Source organism: Tyto alba, unplaced genomic scaffold (assembly GCF_018691265.1).
Source record: "Tyto alba isolate M040663 unplaced genomic scaffold, T.alba_DEE_v4.0 Super-Scaffold_48, whole genome shotgun sequence".
Lineage (NCBI taxonomy): Eukaryota > Metazoa > Chordata > Aves > Strigiformes > Tytonidae > Tyto > Tyto alba.
This window is the reverse complement of record NW_024881324.1, coordinates 3279544-3298209: the sequence shown is the minus strand read 5'-3', so window position 1 is coordinate 3298209 and position 18666 is coordinate 3279544. Positions and strand designations below refer to the sequence as shown.

Genomic DNA, 18666 nt, shown 5'->3' with positions numbered 1-18666 from the left:
AAGCTCACCTGAAAATCCAAGCGTCATTAGACCATTAACTAGGGGGAGGAAAAAAAAAAAAAAAAAAAAAAGAGATGAGTTAGATACCTCCAAACCATTATATAAAAAGAATTAGTCCAGATACAAGCAAACTTGAGCATTATTTAGGTTTCAACAGAATACTCAAAATGTTCATTTGAACATTAGTGTCAGTTTTATTAAAGACTATATCTGAATGGAAAAATGAACACTCAGAGAACATTATGTTTTTAGATTCATTTTTATCTATCTTTTAAATGGCTGAGTCATGCAGACTTGTTACGGGTCTGTCCGCACCACTCTTTCCTGTAGATTCCAACATTAAGGTTTAGCAACAGGGAAACTTTTACTTTAAGCTTCTTGAGGGTGAAAAAGTTGGAGATAACACATTCACTCAAAATGCAGGTGAACTGCACATTCTAAAGCACAGAGCAAAAAAAAAATCTTTTTGCTATTAAAATTAAGCAAGCACAGAATCATAAATAAGTGTGTACTCTATTCATTTAGAAATATAATGTTGTGCTTCATGGTCTCCACCTTTTGCTCAGTGAAGTCATACATTTATAAAAACATTATGTTCAAAACTCATAAGCTCCTCACATGGATGCTATGCTAATACAGGTATGTCAGAAGAGCATCCAAATGGAAACACAGACTATGCCAACAGAAGGAGTCCTCTGATCAGCTATTTGCAGTACATCCAGATGGATTAAATTAACAGAAGCTCACTGTGTTCACACAGCTCCAGCCACGCTTAGGATTCTGCAAATATAGCCAAGAAGGATGTGGCTTCAATTATTTTTGATGTCACATTGAAAAAAATAAATGTTGACAAATCTTTATAGTGTTAACCTTGCATCAGAAATGAAATGCGTAATTTCACACAGATGGACGCCTCCTGCTCATTGTTTATACCCTACACATCACTCCATTAAAATGAATCAAGATATATGTAGCAGAGTATCTGTCCAAATCATATTGATCTAGACTGTGCGTTCACTGAGATATGTCAAGCTCCTGACTGAGTTAACTGCAAATTGTTGCGTACATACATCTGAGAAGAATTTCAATCCTTCCAAGGAACATATTTTTCTTCCAGACAATTATTAATCTCTGTCTTACATTACTAATGAGACAAAATGTACTGAAACTTTGAAGAGCAGGAATCCATGTATCAGAAAAGTGTTGCACCCAAACTCACAGAGCTGAAACTCCATTATACACTCCGATGGCTCTATCTCTTTCACAAATAGAGCACTTTTCTTTCCAGGCTATTAGCTGTTACACTAGTAAATATACTTGAGTCCCTGGGTAGGTTTTCTTTAATCCTGACTTGAAAATTTATCTTATCAACTGCAGAAAACTGAAGATGAAATTAAAAGCACACAGTTCATGAGGAAGCCAACCCCACACATTCTGAGGAAACAGTCTAGACACATACACATGCAGCTAGATGCTCCCTTTGAGGACCACAGACTGCACCTCCAATTCATATTCTATCAATTCCTATCACTGATCTCTAAATCCTTCATATTATGGTTGCAGTAATCCTCACAAGACCACAGGGAGGCAAATAAAACAGGATTTACAATGAGAGAGAACCAGCAAGAGAAAACATGTCCGTGTTTTACAGACAAGAAGTTGAGTGACTACCCCAGTGTCAGGCAGGGACGCTGTGATAAACCAAGTACTGAATAAAGGCTCACAGGTTTGTGCTCACAAGTGCCCCTGCTCAAAGGAAAGCATACTTTTTGCATTTTCTGATCTGCTCATAACAAAGTAACACAGCATGTTTTATACATAGCCTCAACCAGGAGAGTCCAGATACCTTCAGAGAAGGGTAGAACAACAATCCAGACCACCACATGCTATCATGCCCACCCCTCTTTGTTTTCTTTGCTCCCAGATATTCAACTCATAACACTTAATCAGGAGACTACAGCTTGTTGACCAGGACAGTTTACACAAAAAAGTGTAACTTTTCCAGCAGCTCTTTTAAGAAGGGGCAATTTGAGTCTATTTCTTGGGAGGTTGAATCCAACACATCTCATTAGAAGACACACAGAGGAAGTAAAGTGAGTCACAGTGTTGGAAGATGTTGTCGTGATCCCAAAACAAACAGCTGCCAAAGACTCCTACCTGAACCAACATTTAAGGGAGGGAAAAAGACGTTCAGTTTAACTGTACCTCCAAGTTGCCTGCAGGTTAAATCATGATAATAATGGACCACAGCAATGGCTCTTTAACTTTCATTTTCTCCATAAACTGCAGCAGCATGTATGATCACCCCTAGCATTAACGGGATCAGATGTGAAGGGACCAACCAGCTCTGAGCAAGAGCAAGAGATGAAAGAAAGCACCATCAAATGAAAGATGGGGAAAAATAGCCTCGAAGAGCCTTTGGAAAGAAAAAGATAAGCAAAACAGGATAAAGTAACAGAAAATAAGAAAATCAAGAAAAAAAAAAAAAACCAAGTTTTTATTAACAACCTACATGAAAATCTTGTACATGAAAAAAAAACAAAATCTGATCCTAGACCTTCACTGCAGCCTCTTATTATCTACTCCCTACTCTCCTTTTGTAAACAGACATGCTACCGACATTAAAAAAAGAATTCAGAATGGGATACACAGCAATATGTAAATTCACTATTGGGATGCATGAGAGGGTAACTGTCTTATAATTTTCCAAATATATAAGCTTCTAGTTTTATGTGAAATGGATGAATATTTCTCAATGTTTATTTTTCTGCTATACTGTTATTATTCACTGGTATCTTTTCCCAGAGGCTTAGAAGTAGCACTGAAAGTCCTTGTATTGCAACTACTTCATAAATCTTAAGCAGCATATGAATTGCTGTGTGTTTTTCCTACTGCATGTTCCTTCAAACGCTTTGTAAGAATACTTCCGAAAATATTGTATAAGTATATAAAAGGGAAATGTTCAGATATTATTTTCCCTTGACTGAACATTTATTCAGGATGATGCAATTATTGACAGGACAGTGAGATTTTTGAGCAGCTCCAATACTTTTTCAGAATACAGATATAAAATAATTCTTGTTTTACCTGACTGCTGTATGTAGTCTTTCACCAGCAATTACAGCAGTGTAATCCTACGTATATTCTTCAAAATTTGTGATATCTGATTCAAACCCATATTTTTATCAATCATAATTTTCATAAGAAAACAGAACATGTAATGACCTCAAGTTAAACCTCGTGTGAAGACCCTACTTGCACACCTCTTTTGAAGATGATCCTGCCAATAACCATCATCTAACCTTTAACTCTATGTCAGGACATCAGATCTATATTACAATTTATGCACTAACCAAACACCTGCCTCTGCAGAATCTGAAGTTTTATTGATAGCAGCACATAACTCTGCAAGAACTGCTCCAACATACAGTTCATGAAATCAGTTAAAACCACAGTTTGAAATGGCAACTGCTGCTCTGCAGTCATGCACCTATGATTTGTTCAAAATACAGGAGGGAGATTAATACTACGTTAATATCAGTTTGCTATATTGATCAAATCTCATTATCCAGATTTCTTTTATAAATGTGATTTTAAATACTGAACAAATCAATCTTACAGAAGTGTACCAATGTCTCTCCAGGTATTTAAATGTTGCATAAAGTTACTTGTTGCACAGGTGGTATTAAAGATCACATTAAATTCACCAATGGTTTATGTAAACCCCAAGTTACAGCATTGCAGGTTTTCTGGCAGGAACACACAGACACTTCAGGGTATCTAATGCATAAGAAACTCGCATGGAAATAGCTTCACCTATGCAGTGACACAATGTCAAGAGGCATCCTACTGCATCAGATAAACACCGGTAACAACTGGGATAGGGTTTCTTTATTATCTGTCTTCCTGGGCATTTATGAGCTCAAGAGCAATATTTCACTGGGGTCTGTACAAACACAGAAGGAAGAGATGAGCTAACACAGGCGTCATGTGGTTGCCTTCCAAAGACTTCTCTAAAAGCCCTCCAAGGGGGACAAGTCAAATGTATGTGGCCAAGACACCCCAGACTCTGAAGAGGCTGAGTAAGCCTTAAACTTGATGGGAAAGCCCACGAAGTTCCGAGCCCTCCTCCTTTGAATACCAGGACTGTAAGACAAAACAGTTTCTTCAAATACATTTCATCAAACCCACTTTTTCCCCTGCATAATCTCTACACCTAGCCTCTGCCAAATACTGTCAGTAAGCATTTCTTCAAGGCATGTGAAGGTACACCTCTCTGTTCCAATTTTGCATCGTGTTAGAGCACACAGTTTTACATCGCCAGGCCGAGCCCAGCGCTGGCACAAGAGGCAGAGGTGAGACCAGGTTAGGATATGGCCACGGAGCTGGGAGCACAGGAACTGGTTCCGACAGCAAAAGAAACATGTGAAAGACCTTACCATTTCTGCCCTTTCAGCTAGAAGCCAACGTTTGCTCCACTGGAGAGAAAAGGGGCTCATCCTTAACCAGTATAAAAGAGCACTTGCTGAGTTTTGACCGTCTCAGTCTGCTGAGGAGCTGACTGACATACATTGACCAGACACAGTAAGAATTACTGAAACAGACTTGGCTTAACACCCATAGTGCCACTGCCTTCTACCCGGAGGGAGGAGACTTAACACAGACAGCTTTCTACAGGGCTGTGGAAGCTTGAAGCAACGTATTTCTCAGCAGCCATGCAAGACACCTTGCTCAAGCATCACAGGGGGCTGGCTGGTCCTCGCCTTGCTGCAGCCTGTGCTTAAGGATCCCAGCCTTTATCCTTACCACCTTTACAGGCCGAGCTTGTACCCCCACAAACCATAGCTCTGCGTTATTTTTTAAATGATAGATTGCTTCTCTGAGCCCAATTCTTATTACAGCTAATCATGCCAGGGCATTAAGCCCTCAACAGAGAAAACAAAGTGATAATTTAGCATTAAATTGCTATATAGATGGGCATAGCATAAACTTCTGCTACGAAAAAGCCTGAAACACCAGTGGGGGGGGAGGAGGAATTGGTGATGACTGGTGATGAGCTGGGGTGACATGGTGGAAACAGGCTCCATCGACAGCTCTGACATGGCAGGGGATGAACCAGGGAGGGCAGACAGGGGCAGCAGAAGGTAGGGTCAGGGACGGGATGAGAGCCAAGGTGACCCAGCACGTAGGTCCAGAGCATGTACAGGAAAACAGCCAGCAAGCCAGGACTGCTTGCGGTGTAGCTCAGGGCATGACCAGGGACCCAGGCCCATTCCTGGTGGCAAGGGAGGACCCAGTGCAGGGCACTGTTAATGCATTGAGAGTCCTGGCAGCACGTCAGCAAGCAGCCAGCAAAGCACAGCCTTCCACCCAGGCTTAAAGGACATGACTGAAAAACTGGTCCCGCTAGATACCTCTACCTGCTAGCTAGTGAAACGTACGCATACACTTCTGGGGAAAATGAAACCTATCTTCTCAGGTAGCCCACCCTCAAAGAGAAAGCTAACATGAGTCATCTATTGTTTCAAGTCTAGAAGCCATTGCAAAAGTACAGAAAGGAAAAATAACACTATTGGTACAAACACTGAAGCCGCACCTGCCCATCTTTAAATAACCCTCGCCACAATATGTATGGGTCAGAAGATCATCTTTTGTTCTCAGCCACTAACTGTCCCTTTGACAAGAGGAGCAGGACAGGAATGGGGAGACAGGGACAGGACACAAGAACGTCATCACATAGTGTGAAAGCAGCTGAGGAAATGAGGCAACTGAAGTTCACCGAGCCAGGCAATGACAGGAACCCAACACAAAGGAAGGATGTAGAGAATAAACAGAAGCTTGCAATAAATATAGTACGTGGAAGAAGTGTTACACATGCATTCAGAATTGACCCAGAAAAAACATGCCTCAGTACATGGAGAGGTAGGAGCAAAGTTAACCTGTTGACAGGGTGGATTAAGCTGTGCCTATGTCCAAGAAGCTCTAGAGAACTAGCATAACAACAAAGTCAGCTTTGCGTTATCCTCTGCCTTGATGCCGAATCCTTTTTAATATTTTTTTCCTGTGTCAACTATATGCAATAATATATATTAGCCATAGAAATGTAATACTCAAAACTGAAAGCGCAGTTCAGTGCTGTACTTTATCACAGTTCTGAGGCATTATGTTACTGCTTTTGAATTGGTAAGGTAATTTCAGACAGGTAACAATTTGGGACATTAGACTCTTCTTCCTACAGAGTAAGAAAACCATGAAAGGAAGCAATTTAAGCTTTTTTATTTCATCAGTGCAAATCAACAGGGAGCATTACTGAGGGCATCAACTGTTCAGTCTCACGTTGGTTCAGAGTTCCTCAGCTTTCCAGGGACTGCAAAGAAATGTGACAATTATGCTGAACTCAGATTTCAACTGGGAATCTTTCAGAGTAGGAATACAAATTATTATCCTTCACATCCCTTTGTGAAGTTCTCAAATCACTGCTGGCAGCATATAAATAATACTTCACAATTTCTGAACAGCCTACAATGACTACCAGAGGTGCTGGATGGGGTTTCTGCTACTTTGTTTGAACCAGTATGGTTTATTTAAATAAATATATAACCATTTTGCTCTAGTTAGATATAGATTTAATTATATATTATTTATTTATTAAATATTTAAATTAACCATACCAGTTCAATGACATACTTAGAGAGGGCATTACTTAGCAATTGACCAAACACTAAGATCTGTATTGTAATAGAAGTTGCGTGACTCAACCTGTAACGTCACATAATTTTTTCTTCACCTCTTTTCTGTCTTGTTATGTTTTTGATGAAGCACTGTGTAACTGAAACATAAAATGGTACTTTTTACAGCCACTGACTTTTATACAGTGCATGAATTAAATATTCCAACAGCAGAATCAATTGCTTGTAGTAAACTGTCTTCATACTCTTTTAGAAGAGTGGTATAGACAAACATGCTCCTTGACAGAAACCCAGATTAAGACCCTTTCAGAGAGTAAAACTGAAGAATAAGATTACCACCTTAATTTCTAGAGTAGAAAGAAATTTGTAGCATTAGGAACTGTTTAAAGATGACACTCAGCAGGAATGCAGGGACCACAACCTGATTTAAGGTGGCTCCTCAGGAGGTGTTACAGCCAGCAGAGACAAGCCAAACAGCTTTCCTAATAAACCCAAATCATCTCCAGCTGAATTCACTTCTGTGCATATTGCTCAGGATGTTAGGAAAAGCTTGTTATTTGAGATGTATCTGCAGGCCTTCCAAAGGCTTTGGGCCTTATCATCTAACATCTCTGCCTGTGAGACCTGGTCTTCTGGGTCTTGAGACACAGTTGTCACCACACAGATGTATAATCTCTAAACCAAACAGATCATAGCTCTTAATTATTTATGATTACAGATAAATACGCTTCTGGCAAGAGGAGGTGAACATCTTCGTTTCGCCCCCTAAATATCTGCACTTCTTCAGGTTCATTATAGCCTAGTGATGTACCGTTACTGCAGGCTCCATTTTACATCAACTGTGGAAATAATGACAGAACTAGTAAGAAATTTAAGGTCACAAGCAGAAACCAGCATCACGCTGAGTACAGTGTGACCCCAGTAGTGGTCCTGTCCCCCTGTCTCACAATTACCTCCTTCCCTCAAAAAATGTTATCAAAGCAACTGAAGAACATGATGATCTCTCTCTGCCTAGAAGATAATTGTCAAATGTGTCTGCTGCCTAAGTCATGGGAAAAGTACATCAACAAATGAGGCAGCATAGTTCAGATTTATTCCCCTCGAAAGGCCAGAGAGCTTGAAATTACTGTGGAGAGACACGCCGCACTCCCCCAGTCCACATGTGAACTGTAATAGCCACTGAGGGTGGTCATCCACATCTAGGACCTCAGTCTGACACTACCATCTCACCACCTGGAAGCTCATATTTGATCTAATGGGTGCTCATTATTGTAACCCAGCTGCCCGTCATTAGTTGAAAAGGCAGGAAAACACAAAAGAAAATGCAATGTGACATAAGGTTTCCCTGTAATAAGGAAACATAAGGTCAGCACAATACTGACTTTGCTCTGTACCTATCCACCTGTGAACGAGCGTAAAAATACACTCAAGGCAAATAAAGACTTTACTCTGCTCCTGTGGAGTAGCCTGAAAAAGAAGCCAAGCAACGTTGTTTTGTTTGGGGTTTTTGTTTTTGTTTTGGTTTGGTTTTTTGTTTTTTTGGTTTTTTTTAAATAACCTTGGGAAGGGGAAATGACCCATAAAGTTTTCACAGACAAGGGTCGCAGCACACTCCCTCCTGAGGAAGTGTTTAAAACCATGGGATACTTGAAGACATTAAAAGTGTCTTCTTCCCTTGACAGGCAGAACGTTTAAATCAAGATACTGCCACCACCGAAGGCCTGGGAAAATGTTTTTTTCCTTTTCTGACCAGACAACAAACATCTCCGCCCTGCACATTCACCTTCTCTTGATGCTACATGTACTCCTCCTGCAGACTCCTAATGCCATTACATGCTGTGTCAAGTCGTTACATCTACGTAAGTTCAGTGGAGCTACGCTTCCATGTTGGCCTGACTGTTTAAATGTGGCTTTTCTCCAGTAGCCCAGCTCACCTACTAACGCCCCGGAGCTCTGGATGCTCAACTACTTCATCACAGACTATTTTAAATGACATATTGCCATGAAGAACCCACAAGAACAAATGAGACACTAACAAAACCGCAGAGCTTCACATGTCTACTTATAGTGCTATGCATGCACTTGCTTATAGTAGCTGCGCGTGGAGCTTCACAGTTAGCATCCTTGCTCCAAGGAATAAACACTGAGAACAGATCCTTGCCAGCCCAGCACAGCAGCATGACCTCTGCACAACCACAATTTTCCCTGGATGGATATCCACATAGGAAACTTTGCACAGCAGCAGACTGACATAGGCCAATCCTGGAGTAAATCATTACTCTCAGTGGGTGTGAGAAGCAGAACCCCAGCAAGGCACAAACTCCCAGGTGTCCCCTCTGAAGGCACACTGCCTAGCTGGCCAGGCAGAGCGCATCTGGCTACTCATGCAGAACCCAGCACTTCTCTGTTTGCACTTTCTGTCTTTCATTTCGCATTTCTTAACACAGTTCTTTTGCTTTGTTTTTGAAATAGCATGTGCCACTAATGGAGTAAGAGGATAATGACAGTGAAAGGTTTAAACTTCTTTCCACCATCTACAATCTTCATACATTAACACTGTACTCAAAGTTGATTATAATTATTCCTGAATAATAGAAACAAAGCATTTACTAGTAAGTGTTCCATAAAAAAAAAAAAAACAAAACCAAACTTAGAGTAGCAAAGATACGTGAAAGTTACAATACAGTAAAACCTTTAAATCAAAGTTTTCTTCACAGCCATTAATAATCTCTGTCCTGTTTTCTTTCATATCAGTATTAAGAAAATTTTAAAAGAGGGTATATGTCTGACCTTGTTTTTTCAATCAACCCAAGACCAAAAGACATTTCAGCAACCTCAGATCAGCAGTGCTTAGATTTACATGGGGAAGCGAAGACTGTGCTACGAATATGACCGTGAACAAGTATGGAATACCAAAACAAGTAAACACTGTATGGAAAAACGTTAAACTGTATTTCTTCCTGAGCTAAGAGAATGGCTAGGGAGTGCAGAAGAAACCCTTCATCGCTATTCGTGGAGCCGGGTTGAAATAGTGAACGTGACCAACCCTAAAGAGACAGCTCCTAAGAAGACCTTCAGATCTGCACATTTTTGAGCTGTGGGGTAGTGGGTGCATAGCCCCCAGCCCCCTGCTGCACAGCCACCCTACTGCCATCACTACCCAGACCATCTTCGCAGAGGCTTTTTCTCAAGCTTTCACCCTATAAATGATAAAAATTACTTCAGTAAGTTGAGAATAAAGTGAAAGCTCCTTTTGGGGGTTACACAAATAAACATCTACATAAAGCCAGCTACAAAAAAATTATGTCCCACTGTTCAAAAAAAGCATCAGAGCTAACTGTATTACTATGTGACTGTCTCCTCAGCTAACGCTTCCCTTTTGTAACCGGAACCTTAATTAGTGGCATTAGGGCTGGCTTAGTTTTGCATAAAACCAACCTCCCTGCATTGCTATGGGAACCTTTTTATAACTCTTTACTGATGTCCTGAGGAGTAAGTGATGTGCTTTAACTCACCTCAGCTTAACAAACAGAGCACTTGATACACCTCCAGCCACTTCACTGCATATTAAGATCTTTCAGCCCAAAAAACAGGAACTCAAATGCAAATGTAGACATAATCTAATATTGGTTATTTTGTATTGATCTACAGAACATAAAAGTTTGTTTAACTCAGACACCACCAGTGAAGCTGCAAAACAGTTTATCTAAACCTGTCTGATTTCTCAGTCTTGGATATGTTCTTGGGCTGAAATCTTCCATGGTTTTGCCCCCCACAGCGAAGTGAACTTTTTTCACCCTGGAGTCTAAGAAAAATCCTCAGGATTTTGGAGTCATGCAAGAAATCAGTAAAAAGGGGAGTAGGGAAGAATGAGGACTCTCATTTTGCAATTGTGTCAACAATTCTTTCCCTCACAAACTTACAAACAATTTTATTTTAAAACCTGGTGGAGTGATACACTCCAACGCTAGAACAAATCCCTCAGATCATCCAGATCTACCCCTTTTGTAACACAAGGTTAAAGCAAGTCTTCCAATAAGTTCTACACCAAACCACCTACTCAAATGACGGAATATTCTTCCTAAACATTTCCAGTGTAGATTTCAAAATTGCAAGTGGTAGGGAATCCCTCACTTCCTACAGGAGGTGTTTATTTTCAATTATTTCTGCAAACACATTTTATTTCTTTGACAAGGTTTTTTGTAATTCATTGCATGATAAAATATGTCATAGCTGGGAAGAAAAGAAAATCCAAATATATCTAAGGCATACTCAGCATGCAACAGCCAAAATCTTCAGCAGACCAGTGTAGGAACAAACATTCTTGGAGTGTTGTGATGCATATTCTACCCGGTCTGTACTGCCCCATCAGAACGGTAAGAAAAAGAGGAGTAGGAACCTACTTTAACTAAAACTCACTGAAAATACTAGGCTTAAAATGTTACCTTACTACACAGTGAGAGATTCCCCCCCCCCCCCCATTATTAAAAATATTTAATTAAATGCAAGAAAAGAGCATTAACATTTCATTCCAAAATCTTAAAATGCAGAAGGGTATGAAAACACAAATATTTTGAGGAGTTTCATTTTCCTTTGACCTTTCCTTCACATTGCTCTGACATTCTTGGTGTTTCTGGTTTACACTACAGCTAGCTGAAGAGAAACTGGACCAGTGTTTATTCCAGCAACACTACCTCTACTTCAGCGTTCAACACTAAGTATTTTATGGCAGAACACTTCCCACCCCAAACGTATGCCTAGAATTATGTCCAGCCTAGATCCACTGGTCAAAAATAAAGGAGAATTCCATTTTTTAATATGACGCGGAAAGTTCTAACTTTGAGTTATATTTAAGAATGTATTTAGGTTGTATCAAAACTGTATATTGATCTGCTTTTCTGAAAATAAAATAGGAATAAAGGAGGTTTTGCACATACTGTATGACAATCAGTGTTTCTATGGAAATATTAGCATTGAGCATCTCCAAATTGAAAGCCAAAACAAATTTATTTTTCCTATTTCACTTCAACATGTAAGCTTAATGCTGTTATCATAGTAAGTGTATATCACATGTTGCTAAATACATTTAAAGAAATCTCTTCTAATACTAAATTGGATAAGTTAGGTTCTTGATACATGGATATCCTTGGGGAGTAAAGCTGGAATAGCTCATGAAGGGGGCATGGAAGGATAGCATAACATTTGCAGCGACTCACCAAAAAGAAACGTTGTAGAGAATATCTATTCCACAGCCCCACGTGGCTACCAGGCAGCGAAGCCCTGATGCCAAGGTTGAGACACCCTTCGAGCAAAGGCCCCACGCTCACACACACACTTCAAAGCTGCAGAACATACCCCAGAGACAGACTAGTTTCTTCAGACAATGAGACTGACCGCAAGCACTCGCGTGGCCTTTGCACCGTCGCATCAGGATGACATCTTCCTCACAGCCTTGGAGATACTCTTCCACGCGCAGAGGGTGGGCAAGAAAGAAGACTACAGACCAGAGCTAAAGTCCAAGAGCTTACATCTTGGAAGAAACCTGGACTTTGTGTCCTATTGATGAACACTTGAATGACTTCTACAAGATGCTATTTCTGTCCCAGTATCTCCAGTTTCTTCACAATACTCTATGGCTGTGAACTCTCATTTCCTTTCTACTGAAGGCCAGAGGGCCATGCAGAGCAAGAGCAGCACACTCTGTCGAATCCCAAACAATGCATTTTGAAACAACAAAAATACAAGTCTTTAGCATCAATCTCTCTGCACACAAAGGGACGCAGATGAAATGTGTTACTTCCAACATTTGGAAACAAAAATGAATTCCCGTAAGAAGCGACAGTCATTATTGGCCAACGTGAATTAGAGTATTTCCTCTCACATCGCCCACAGAATATTTCCCCAGATCATGCTCTCCAAAATAAGGGCAAATTAGTCACATTTATTAGGGTGTGAAAGTAGTAAGACAGATGCTTTGTTGTAGGGTGTGGTGCTTCTGCACAGTCCTTTGTTTACCCAGCTTAATCTGGTCAGATGCAAGCAAGATGTGCTTTCGTCAGCCTGGTGCTGTGCTAGGGCCCCAGCAGTGCCTATCACATTGTCCTCTTCAGATCAGCCTCCCTGGCTTGGAGCACAGGTGGAGCAAGTGACAGCCCATCTACAGAAGGCTATAAATCTGACTTCACACAGACAAAATCCTGTACTGCAGGGGATAAATTGAGGCCACCAGCTGTTACGCAGACATATCCCTTGTTCAAGCCAATATGGTAGGTCATGTCAAGCTGCTCTCAAGACGAAGGCTGGGACCCTCCATAGCCTTCAGACCATTTCTAACAGCACCAATGTGCTTTCTTTAAAAGCTTTTAGAAAGGAACAAAGTGGTTTCCTCTTTTCAGACCGGTTTCAGGGAAGCTCAGTTCATATATGAACTGAGATCAAGCTTACAAACTTGTGGAAAACAAGGCTTTCTCCTATTCTGCTTTTCTACGCCTTTCTTTTTTTATAACCACACATCTATCTTCCTCCCAAATGACCCAAAAGTTCTTCAGGTAGCTTTTTAGGTTGTTCTACACACACAATCAAATTAAAATAATGTCATTTTTTTCATTTATATTTTCCAGTTTATCTCAATGCAAGCCTGGCTTGAAGAGACATCTTAATATAGAAAAAAAGTACAAGCTGTTTTCATAAAACACTAAATAATACACTGCTATACTTCTGTTCTGAAATAAGATGGTTCATGTGACAGCTTTCACTAAAGCAAAAAGGTGTGAATTAAAACAGGCGTCATTATGTTCGTGAAAATTAATCTCTTTACAAGCCCTAAATGAGAACACAGTTTGCCGCCTTCCGCTTCTCTCCCAAGCACTGATTTCAATAGCAAAGACATAGATGGTAGCAAATATTGTTTTGTAAAGGACCCCCTCACTGTATTTCTTTCCTTGGTAGGAGAAACTGGAATTTCATTTGTTTGCCTCTGATCCAAGCCACGAATCTTCTCTGTTATCAGTAGAGAGGTAGGAGAAACTGAAACAACATACTGCACGAAAACAGCTGGTGCTGCAGTGGTTCAATGGGCAAAACCTCACAGAGCACCCTCTCTGTGCCCAAGACCCTTTCCTTAAAACATCAGGGTTTGTGTGTATCTGTACCTATAGCAGTACCTGTCTATCTCCGTATATATTTCTAGCTTCAGTTTGCAGCCTCTGACAGTTTGCCTCATGCGTTTGGCTAAAACAAACCTGAAAGCAAAGGCCTCACTACTACGAAGGTATGAAAATCTCGATAATTGAACAAGAATTTCCTAGCTAAACAGTTTCCAGAGTCGGATCTCATCGGTGTCAGTCAGGCTCAGAAAAGCCATTTTCCTCCTTCCCACCTTGAGTCCGGCGTCACCCCCGGTGGCGGAGTGCCACCCCTCCCGGCTGCTGGGACCAGGCCGCAGCGTCTGGGCCTCTGCGCTACCCGCACCGTGCGCCTCCAGCCACCGCAGCTGCCTCACTCGGACAGAAAACACTGCATTTCGCCCTGTCCGGTGCACGTAGCATCGACCTGCCGCCCGTTCCCTGCGCAGACCTCGGTGAACGGGCAGCACCTTCCCGAAAAAGGAATCGGGAGACGCAAAAAGGGTGAAGGATGGAGGGAAGGGCGTCTGGATCCAACAGTAAGTTGGAAAAGAGGTTGCACTGGCGCTCGACGCTTTGCTTTCGGGGTGGATGTTGATGGAGTCTTCCTGTTTGCCTGGTGTTGAAAAAAATGTCTCTAGAAAACGAAGCATTGTTTCGGTAGAGAAGTGTTTTTCTTAAAACTCTTTGGTCCGTCTCAAAATCAGATGTTCTGCTTTGCAAAGGTTTATTTGCTTTACATGCACACCCGCCTGGGTCTATTAAATTCAGGACTCCCACAATGGTTTTCCCTTTCTTTCTTCCACCCTTTGCAGCTGCAGAGCAGCATGATATATTCATAAGAAAATAACGGAAAAAAACTTGATTTGGTTTTCAAACTTTAACCCAGTAAAATTGTTTCCCATTTTTTTTTTTCCTCATTAGAGTCCAAACTCCCCAGGAGTTACAGACACTGTGTTCCACACAAGCAGAGCTCAAGACCTTACAGAATTCGAACATTAATACACAGCTTTTTCATTTCTGTTTGCAGGATGAGGCATGGTCTTTAAAATTAAAAGTAAGAACAGGAGCTTGGAGCCAGGCTCTGTTCCCAGCTTTCCATGGTCCAGTTGTTCACCTCTGGCCAAAATGCTGAGCTTCACTAGAGGCTGTGAAACAAGATTATGAAATGCAAACAACTACAGACAGTCTTCAAAATCTGCATAGGAAAACTGCTCCAGATAAGAATCACACCATCACTCTCTGTATGTGTATACATACATATACAGAGAAAGATTCCTCTATGATTTAAAAAAATGTTCAGCTTTGCTCTGGTAGCATCTTTCAACTCATATACCAATAGCACCACTGGAACACAGGCGTTAAGTAAATGATGAAGGAGCAAATGTTTGGACAGGGATGCTGAAACAACAATTTCTGTAAAAAAACCTACTTAGTTGGTTAAAAGTCTTGGTCAAGCCCTTAAGTTTCTCCTTGCCTCAGTTGTCACACATAGAAATGGAATAAAGGAATCTGGTATTACAGTAAATATGTAATTATTTCTGAGGTACTTGGATCCTGCAGTAAGTAAATATCTTTTAAGTATCTACAGCTCTGCTGAGCAAAGTACTGAGGATTTCACCTGACAGCTGGCATTTCCAGCAAGGCATCTCACCCCATTCTGGATGTTATCAGCACTTCATAGGGGAAACAGCACTGATAACGTGCCTGTGTACCAGGTACCTCAGTTCACACATTCCTTCCCTCCCAATACACACCCCCCCCAGCAAAATCAACTTCTCCTATAGTCACTGAGCTTCCAGTGAGTGAACATGCTGCCTTTTTTGCCAGCCTTGCTAAGGAGGGACAACAGAGCAGATGGTTCTATGTAGTGATAATGTTTCAAGAGCCCCAGGCAGGAAGATGGGCAGAAAGCGGTGGGCTGAGGTTACGGCAGTCCCGTAATCCCGTCCCAATCCCGATCCCCACCCAGGCAGGCTTCACACCGAACACAGCCAGAGCTAACGCAGAGGAATCCTGGTCACAGGTCTCTGGTTAATCAGAGGTAGGAAAGCACATTCAGTTCAAGTGGAAATCCTTCCAAAATAACTGACAGTAAAACCGTGCTTGTATTACTCAAAGAAGAACTTTAGTTTTCTACCACTTAAGGCTTTCCTTATGAAAAACCTCAATTGCACTTCATAAAACTTTCAGGGATTTTCTACTAGGAAATGAGTCTGATTTCATTAGTTCTTGATTACATCTAACCTTTTCAATTCCAAGAAAAAGTAATGCATTAGCACTTAAGAGATATCCTTAAGATCATTTTTTCGGTGCTATTCTATTAAGAAAGCAACTAACAGTCAAAGATGTCTAGCACAACTGATTTACCCAGGTCTCTCTGGTGAAGAATGTCTTTCTGTAGCTTTCTGAGCTACAGGGACATTGTCCCTCACTCCACTCACACTCTGAAAAGAAATCTCCAGTGAGCAATTTTGCTTTGTAAAAGTCACAGGAACATCAGGATGTCTCCCCATACAAAAAGATTACTGTCTGGTGCCTTAAGTTCAAGACCGCATAAATCCTTCACATGTCAAGACACGTGTTGGCCATTTTTAAATTATTTTCCTGCTGGGAAATAAGAAAAAATTTGAGAGGGCAAGGTAAGATTTTTAGCAGTCCTCCAGCCACAAATAATCAAAAAATTTGTGCATTTGATATGTCATTCTTTTGACAGACCAGATCAAGGCAGTGCTACTGAACACTGTCAATACAACCATCCATTTATTTGTGTGTCTTTTCATAGAAATATGTCCAGCATTTACCAGCTTTGGAAGGGGCATAAAGTTAGCAAACAAAGTTATAAACTCCTCAGATACATCTTCTAAATGTACAAAGCCTGATTTTCTTCACCCCTATCTGCAACTTCTGGGGAATTAACTACATCTCTGGGTTTACTGTTGAGAGAAGATGACCGGCATTGACTTCTCCCAGGAACTTTCAACGTGACTGCAAACATATTAAATCTGGGAGTCCTAAAACAAGCTACCTGAGAAGGAAAAAGCCCATAGTTTTTTCTAGCAGCAGAGTTGCTCTTATATTAAGCGAAAGAAACGAGGGGTATCAGCACTTTCCAACTGCCTGATTGTAACTTAACCACTCTCACGGGGAATCAACCCCTCGCCGGCAGCAGCAAACCCTCCCCAACAGCCAAACCTGCCTCCCCAGCATCGGATCTGGGATCCGAGACGGAACGACCTAAGGCTAGAAGCTGGTGAAATCGTTTTTCGGGGGGGGGGGGGGGGGGGGGGGGGGGGGCTGCGCGCCCTCTGCCGCGTTCCGGGGCTCCCCCGTCGGCGGTGGGTAGCGGGGGGCGGGATGCTGTCCCCGGCCCCGCCGCCCCCACTCGGGACGGAGTCCCGGAAGGGAAGCGGACCCCCACCCACCCACTCACCCCCCGCGGTGCGGCCAGACCCACCCGCAAAGGCCCTGCTTGTTCTCTGGGCACCCCCAGAGAAAAGTCGTCGTCGTCGTCCCCCCACCCCCCCCGCGTCCCCACAGGATGCTCTTGCGGGGGAGGGGGGGGGATGCTCACACCTCTCCCGAACTTCACCAAACAGGCAAGAAACCGCTGCCCCGTGGGGGGTGCAACACTCCGCCAGGGATGCTCGCCCCATGTCGTCCCGGGGAGGTAGCGGCCAGCCCCCCCCCCCCCCCCCCCCCCCCCACACACACACAACCTACCCCCCCCCCCCGTGTCCCCGCCGCCACTTACCCCACAGCAGCACGGCGGGGAGGTGCCGCCAGCGGCAGCCGGGCGCCTCCATCCCGGCACGGGCGGCGGCGAGGGGCCGCGGGAGACGGAGCACCGCATGGGGCGGCCGGTCCGCAGCCGCGCAGGACCCGGGCCCGCCTCAGCACCCCCCCCCCCCCCCGCCTATCGCCGGGGAGGCTCCTCTTCACGCCTCGGCGTCCAGCCCCGGGCGGGGGCGGAGGGGAGCAGCGCCTCCGCCCCTGGGGTGCTCCCAGCCACGGGGGCGGGCTGCACCGGGTGCGCGTCTGAACGCGCGGGAAGCGTACACGCGTGAATATGCATGTGCGTGTATAGCAGGGCAGCCTCCAGGCCCTCCAAAAGCCACCCCCCCCCTCCGCAAAGAGGGATGCATCTCTCAACCCACGGCGCTGAGGGAGGTGGGGGTGGGGGGGAAGGACCCTCCCCGCCATGGGGGGGGGGGGGGGACGGACATTCCGGTCCGGCGTGTCTGGGGGTTCGGGGACTCCTGGCCCTCTGCCCAGAGCAGCCTCCCCGCTCCCGCCACAACATGCCGGGGGGGGGGGGGGGGCGGTGAAGGCGTGAGGGGCTGGGGTGGAGGGGGGGGGGAAGGGGGCCGCAGGGGTTAGCCCACCTTTAGGTCGGGCTTGCAGGGCCCCCACGTGTTAGCATGATTAATATTTACAGCTGAACGCGGGCCTAACCCCACGCAGCGCCAGGGCAGGCCAACCAGGAGCAGTTAAGAAAACGCTTCGTGCGGTTTTATGTTGCCATTTCATCTCTGCGTGGCTCCTTTCCGAGAATGGTATGGCTCCTAATTCTCATCAATATTTAAAGGCCATGTTCCTGGAGCGCTCTCTCTAGGAAATGAGTGTCTCCAGCAAGAAGCACCAGACTAAGAAGCCTTTTCTTAGCTAAAAATAATTGTACTACTCAATAATAAAGAGCCAGAATGTGTTTCTAGGTACATGGCTACTCCACCTCAGTAACTGCCTTTCAGTAGAACATTAAAGGACTGCCGCAGCTAGATGTGCCCTAAAACTTAACATTTCAAAAAGATATTCCATGATTCCATTTCAAAAAGATTTCCGTGCCATGCACG

The 18666-nt window shown here is 43.3% G+C and overlaps 1 protein-coding gene across 1 annotated transcript in view; it reads right to left on the bottom strand.

Annotated features, from left to right (window-relative positions):
* The window catches only part of RAMP3 (receptor activity modifying protein 3), a 54929-nt gene extending 37040 nt beyond the window's left edge, over positions 1 to 17889 (bottom strand). The window contains exons 1-2 of the mRNA XM_042806784.1: positions 17568 to 17889; positions 9 to 38 (exon numbers count right to left, since the gene is read on the bottom strand). Of these exons, the coding sequence (XP_042662718.1) occupies positions 9 to 38; positions 17568 to 17619 (82 nt within the window). The 5' untranslated portion in view covers positions 17620 to 17889. The remainder of the gene's footprint in view (positions 1 to 8; positions 39 to 17567) is intronic.
* Positions 17890 to 18666: the final 777 nt, after the last annotated feature.